Genomic DNA, 6,337 nt, shown 5'->3' with positions numbered 1-6,337 from the left:
GTGCATCAGCTATCACCACTCCAGGGGCTTTGACTTCCACCCCTTGAATATTTAACTCTTTCATCTGTTCGCTGTTCCTGTAAGCAACTTTTTATCATTTCCATTTTCTTTCTGCCTTCCCCCACCCATGAGTGATGGATGCTATTTTCTTTCTTGGGGTAAGAGAGTTAATATTCATACCTTTACCCTCCCAGAGTTACGGCTTTCAACACAGCTGGGAGTTTTGATCTCTTTCCCTCTGTGAGCTGACTCTTCTTTTTAAGTGAAGAAAGCCTTTGGCAATTGTTTATTTCCTATGTAACTATTTTTCCAACTTTCAGGGAGCTGAGTATGGAGGGTTTGGCCTTGGCCTATTTTCTTGGGCCTTTGTCTGCTCTGTGACGGATAGTTTGCTGTTTCAATAGTTGGGGTATTTCTGAATATGTTCCTGAAGCGAGTTACACAGTTTGATCACCTATTGTAACACTTTGAATACAATCACAAAGGATGAATCCCCCATCCCCTCATACAGGGGTTCCCCTGTCCCTGAGGAAACACCTTGGACAGGTTTAAGCCAGTTTACAAGTTGGCCGAGGGTTTAACCCTGGCCGTGGTGTGAGGTTTAAGTGTAACGCTGAAGTTTATGTGCATGCCCGACACCTGGTGAGGCCCTGCCAGCATGAAGGACCCCAACCGTTCGAGAGACCTGCGCACTTGTCGCCCCGGAGCGTTGCAGCAGCACCCCGCAGCCCTGGTGAAGCCCTGTGAGCATGGTGAGCCCCACCAGCTACGAGACCTGGGCGCTCGCTGCCTGAAACTGTAAGGGTAACAGGTACACAAGATCTCCAGCCAGCCAGGTGATCCAGGTGTCCGCCGCCCTGAAGCGTAACGATTATTGGCATTATAATGCAGCATACTGTGTGACTGGACCCCGTGCCAGCATATGGGACCAGGCAGGCACCCATCCTTTTCCTCGCTATCCTTCTTCCAGTAAGGCGTTTCTCAGCAGGATCCTGCCAGCTACACCAAATGTAATGCACCGGTGCAAGTGTTTGTTACGGATCCCAGTAAGAAAGGCACTCGGAGCCCATAACGTATTAATTAAAATACCATTTTTTTGGACGTAACACAAGAAAGGGTATAGCATTAGATAATCCTACACGCCTTCAGATGCTGCAAACACCAAGTTGTACAGCATCAGGCAGATATCTAGTCAGGCCATGGCACACTGCACAGATCCCATCCATGTTCACCAGCATTGTGGCCTTCAGGGCTTTTATAGGAATTTCTTAGGAGTAAACAACTTTATTCATCATTTTGCTGTCAAGCAAAGGGTTGTTCACATAAGAACGTGCTGCTTCTAAGATAAAGACAAAGACGTGGTGGTGGCACCGTCGCCAGGTGCCCAGTGGGAGCCACCTGCGGGCTCCTCAGTCAAGGCTAGCTAGCTAAGTTTATGCTGCAGCCAAGGGATATGCACAGCACAGCACAGACCTGCCCCTACCTACTCAGATCAACTGTTAGGTGAATAATGTTTCTGTGAAGACCTCCTAATTCATAATTGCTCCTACTTTTTCTCTCCTATTATCTCAGAATAAAGAAGGTAGTCACAGGTCAGTGGATTAAGCAATAGGGGCCTGGATTCTCCCCTTCCCCCAGTTGTTTCCCCTTCTCTCCCAGTTCTGCTGTGACAGAGGGCACACGCTTCAAACACAGCACATGAGCCCAGCTCCAGCGAAAACACTCTGCAGCTGTGTCAATATTTGAAAACTGCAACAGTTAGTTAGGATAGGCACCAAAGGGAGAGCAGTAGGAAGCACTGCCGCTTCAAATACAAGCTCCCCCCCATACGCCTGTGCTCCCACTGGTCTGTCTCCAAGCTCTCAGGGCAAAGACTAGGCTCATCTGCCCCCTGACTTTAAAGAAAATAATAGCTAAGAATAAGGACACCCAAAGGTTTATTAGCTGAATTCACCTTCCATCCTCACTTCACATCAAAGTGTGGTGGATCTGACGCTAGCACCTTGTCTGCAAACTGGTTGTAAAAGTTTATGGAAAAAGTTGAATGTAGAAACCGCAAAGAGCGGCTTTTCGGATTGTCACATTACAGCATTCATAGCACTCCAAAACTGTGCTACTGACGATTCCCTGGTGACACTATACCCTCCTCCTCTTGTGCAGTAGGCATAAAAAGCCCAGAGAATTTTAAGGCCCTAAACAAAACTTTTTTGGGGAAATGCAGATGAGAGGCGCAAGACAGAGCGCAAGAGTAACTAAAACTGAGGACGCAGCAAATGAAAGCAGTGTTTGGGGCAAGTCTCAAAGACCTCTGTTAGGTCTGGTATTGTCAGTCTCTTCCTATGAGGTCAAGTTCACATGGCATTGGGAACTGTGCACATCCTTCCTGAAATGGGACCAATTTCCTTCAGTGTGTCTCAGTCGGCAAATGAGCACTGAAGATGGAGCAGCGGGAATACTGGGGTGTAGTTGTGGTGGTGCTGTCTTTTAGCTTTTCGGTGCAGGAGCAGGAAAGAAGTGGAAGAGAGGAAGCAAGAATGTGAGAAAAAGAACAAGGGAAACAGATTAATGAACCCAGCTTGAACATGGAGGGGAAAGGCAAAATCTTCTGAACATGCTGAGGTGAACTGCTGAACCCTTACCTGGAGAGGGAAGGAGCCTCTCAGCTGGGGACAGTGAAAATGCACTGTACAATGCTCTTCGCACAGCGAGACACAAAGCTATCCTTCCATGTCCTCAGACAGATCATCCAGTTACTGTAAGGCCAGGAAGCCGGCAGCAAGCAAAACAGGTGACAGTGGAGAAGGAATGCTCAGCCCTAGCTCCAAGGCAGGACTTTGCTCCTGCTAATTGTGAAAAACGTTCTTCAAAAAACCCGCAACAGAGACACCTTGTAAACACTTGGGAAGCTGCTTCCCAGCAATGTCTGGCATCAGCATCACCTTCAAATGATCAGAAGTGCTGCTGCGCTCCAAAAGTAGAAGCCCAGGAAAGTGCTTGAATAGCAACAATTAATTAGAGAAAGAAAAACCTGAAAGGAAGGCATTGTTCAAAGCCATTGCTTTGAGACTTTTCCTGTCTTCCCCATGGTGCGCTGTCACCTGCTGACAGCGTAACAGAGGCAGAGCAGAAGCACTGCTCATTAACGCTGTGGGTGTCTTCTCTAAGAAGTTATTCCCATCAACAGCCAAGAGCCAATGCCTTCCCTGCACCAGGCCCGGCTCGTAGCTCCAAGGAGCAGCTACCGAAAAGACCCAGGTCTACCCAGGCAGTTACCTCCAAGACTGCTAATTCTGCCTGGGGCTGAGCCACAGGGCCTTGTTGCCACAGAGAGATGAAAGAGCTAGGTTTTTTGTTGTTTTTTTTACCCCACTTTAATAAGTACAGAAGAAGATCAGCCAGGGCAGGCTGGGATAGTCAGGTCCCAGACTCGACCTCCACCACTTCTGCCACTGCTCCGAAGCCCACCCCCTCCTGGATGATGACCATGTCACTCGGCGAGCCCTCATCCTGGACTATAATGCATTTGTCCTCATGCTTGGAGATGGTGATTTCAATGATGTCCTTTGCCGACAGCAGATGCCCAGGAGGCCTCCTGTGGGCACCAGGATCCGGGGGGCTGCCTCGAGACTGGTAAGTAGCAACGCAGTGACCGCTAGCTGTGATCAGCAGCTCAGCCTCATTTGCTGGCCCCGGCACCGCCACCACGAGCAAGGCGGGCTCTGCCGCAACCTCCTCCTGGCGGCCCTTCCTCTGAGGCTTTTTCCTTGCTGCCTGGGGTAGGTCCACAGTGAGCGAGGCCACTGCCGTGGCGAGTTCCTCCGGGTCCTTTTCCGCCTTGTGGGTGAGCACGTGGCGCGCGAGGCTCTGGGGAAGGGTGTAGCCCATGCCACAGAGCTCGCATTTGTAGGGCTTGCCAGCCAGGTGGGATTTCTGATGGCGCCGCAGCTTCGTGGCCAGGGTGTAGGACTTGCCGCACTGCTCGCAGCGGAAAGGGCGCTCGCCTGCGTGCGAGCGCTCGTGGGCGCGCAGCGTGTGGGGGTCCCGCAGCGCCTTGCCGCACACGGTGCACAGGTGGGCCTCACCCGTGTGGGAGATGAGGTGTCGCCGCAGCTCCGGCAGCTTGGGGAAAGCGTCGCCGCAGAAGCGGCACTTGTAGGGCTTCTCACCCGTGTGCAGCCGGAGGTGCTCGCGCAGGTTGCTCTGCTGTCGGAAGTCCTTGCCGCAGTAAGGACAGGCGTAAGGGCGCTCCCCCGTGTGCAGGCGCATGTGATTGCGCAAGGAGCCGGGGTTGGCCAAGCGGCGTCCGCATATGGCACACTGGCATCCTTTGGGACTAGTTGGGCCAGTCCCAGTGGCCAGGTGGATCTTCCTGTGAATGCGGAGAGAGGGCCGGCGCGCGAAGGCCTTGCCACACTGCTCGCAGGAGAAGGGGCGCTGGCCGGTGTGCAGGACCTGGTGTTCCTGCAAGTCTCGTTTGGTGCGGTAAGCCTTGTCACACTGGGTGCACTGGAAAGGCCGCACACCCCGGTGGGCCAACACGTGGGCCTTGAAGCTCTCCTCTGAACTATAGCTCTTGCCACACTCCGTGCACAGGAAGGGTTTGTGGCCAGCATGGACGAAGCGGTGCTTCTTGAGGTGGCAGAGCTGCAGGAAGGCTTTACCACACTCCCCGCAGCGGTACCTGCGCTTGATCATCTCCTTCTGGGATAGAGCTTTTGGTGGGGGGCCTGGGCTGCCAGAATGACCCTCCACCAGCTCTGTATACTCCTCCTGCCCCTCAGGCCCCTCCAGTGGGCCCTTTCCCCCATGCTCTGGGGATGCCAGTCTGGAGTCTTTGGAAGCTTTGCTCTCTTTCTCACAAGTTTCTACACTCTCTCCTTCAGAAGGACTGGGCTGCTGGGAATCCTGCCCAGCTGTCCTGCCACCACAGTCCTGCAGGCACTCCTGGAGCTGGCTGGTCAGAGCATGCACCTTGCACGGCTTGGCAACCAAGCGAGCAGTGAGTCGAACCCCGCTTGAGGGCAACGACAGATCCAGGTCTCCTGGACATGCCTCTTTATGCCCCATCTCCACTTTTTCTGCTGCAGATCCGGGATCCACACCCTCGTCCAATTCTTCCTCGCACCCGCCATTGGCCTTAGCGGTTGAGATGGTCTCGAGGTGCTGATTCTCAGTCCTCGCCGCCTTGGCTTGCCATGGCTGATGTTCGGAAGCTGTGCTTTCCTCTTCTTGCAGCCTGTGGAAACGTTTGGCAGCCGGCCTGCTAACCTCAGTAGGGACATCAAGGACCGCGGTTTCATCAGCCACCGTCCTGGAGACATCGGGATCCCCTGCATAAACACAAAAGCACGGTGGGTGAATTAACACTGGCCGTTGCTATACGACACAACAGCCGCTGGATCAGAGGAACATGAACGTTGGAGACAGATGCTCTGCTGTGCAGTAATCCTGGGGCCCTGGCATGAAAACCATTATTTGTGTGACCTTTTTTCCTTTTAAAACTGGGGGAGGTGGGGGAAATCTCTGTTCTCACACCCCAGACAGCATCCGTACGCTATTTCTAGTATTTCACAGGCAGCGCTTCTAGGAGATACCGTCGTGACCGGCATAAAACAGGGCGGCACGCCGCGTTCTTGGCTGGTAGCTCTTCCAAGCGACTCAAGGTCAGCCCAGCAATCTCGGGGCGCTGGGCTGCGGGGCGAACACGCCAAGGGCACGGACCCCGGGGAGACAGCCGAAGGCGCCGGGTCTCCAGCACCCGAAAACCCGGCAAGGCCAGGCCGCTCGTTTCCCCCCCCCCAGGCCGGGAGGCGGGTTCCCGGCGCGTTACCTACCTGCCAGGGGCTCGGCCGCCGTTCCTCCGGCAGCGGCCCCGCGGGTCTCCTCGGGCCAGTAGAGCAGCTCCGCGCCCGCCGGGATGGGCCGCCGCACCCGCAGCTCCAACCGGCCGCCCGCCCGGCCCAGCGCCACGTTGGCCTCCGCCTCCTTCGGGCTCCGCCGCACCAGGCTGCAAGGCACGGCCACAGCGTCGGCCGCGGCTACGGCCGCCCGCCCGCCCGCTCGCCGATCCCCGCTACTCACCTCCTCCACCCCGGCCCCGCCGCCTCCTCCCCGGCCCCGCCGGGCGGCCCCAGCAGCGCCCCGGCCGGCAGGGCCCGGCCCACGCACCACACGCCCGCGCCCCGAACCCCGGATAGCGACGGTCCGAGCGCCAGCCCGGGAGGCAGGCTCCGCAGCGCCGGGCAACCGGCGCCGGGCGGCTCCTCGGGACCCGGCCCGCCGCCGGGGGACTCCATGCCGGCGGAACGGTTGCGAGGGGGGGCGGCGGGCGCGCCCG

At 55.8% G+C, this 6,337-nt stretch overlaps 1 protein-coding gene across 2 annotated transcripts; it reads right to left on the bottom strand.

Annotated features, from left to right (window-relative positions):
* Window positions 1–1,074: 1,074 nt before the first annotated feature.
* On the bottom strand, window positions 1,075–6,308 carry ZNF408 (zinc finger protein 408). 2 transcript variants are annotated; one of them, XR_003921812.1, is made up of 4 exons: window positions 6,082–6,308; window positions 5,835–6,007; window positions 2,640–5,330; window positions 1,075–2,488 (listed from the first exon to the last, which is right to left on the bottom strand). XR_003921812.1 is itself a non-coding variant. In XM_030003710.1 (3 exons), the coding sequence occupies exons 1-3, from the start codon at window positions 6,294–6,296 to the stop codon at window positions 3,415–3,417; spliced, it is 2,304 nt and encodes a 767-aa protein (XP_029859570.1). In that variant the 5' UTR covers window positions 6,297–6,308; the 3' UTR covers window positions 1,075–3,414. The 2 variants fall into 2 exon arrangements, 1 of the variants encoding a protein (XP_029859570.1); XM_030003710.1 differs by having other exon boundaries at window positions 1,075–5,330.
* Between the last annotated feature and the right edge of the window lie 29 nt (window positions 6,309–6,337).

This window comes from Aquila chrysaetos, chromosome 2, assembly GCF_900496995.4.
Source record: "Aquila chrysaetos chrysaetos chromosome 2, bAquChr1.4, whole genome shotgun sequence".
Lineage (NCBI taxonomy): Eukaryota > Metazoa > Chordata > Aves > Accipitriformes > Accipitridae > Aquila > Aquila chrysaetos.
Note: the sequence above shows the minus strand (reverse complement) of the source record. Positions and strands in the feature narration are given on the sequence as shown.

What these genes read in the sequence shown, in the direction of transcription:
- ZNF408 (XM_030003710.1), bottom strand. Translation starts at nt 6,296, where the DNA reads ATGGAGTCCCCCGGCGGCGGGCCGGGTCCCGAGGAGCCGCCCGGCGCC. An exon ending in GCGGGGCCGGGGTGGAGGAG is followed by an intron (nt 6,008 to 6,081) that starts GTGAGTAGCGGG and finishes CGTGCCTTGCAG; the next exon opens with CCTGGTGCGGCGGAGCCCGA. An exon ending in GGCGGCCGAGCCCCTGGCAG is followed by an intron (nt 5,331 to 5,834) that starts GTAGGTAACGCG and finishes GTGTTTATGCAG; the next exon opens with GGGATCCCGATGTCTCCAGG.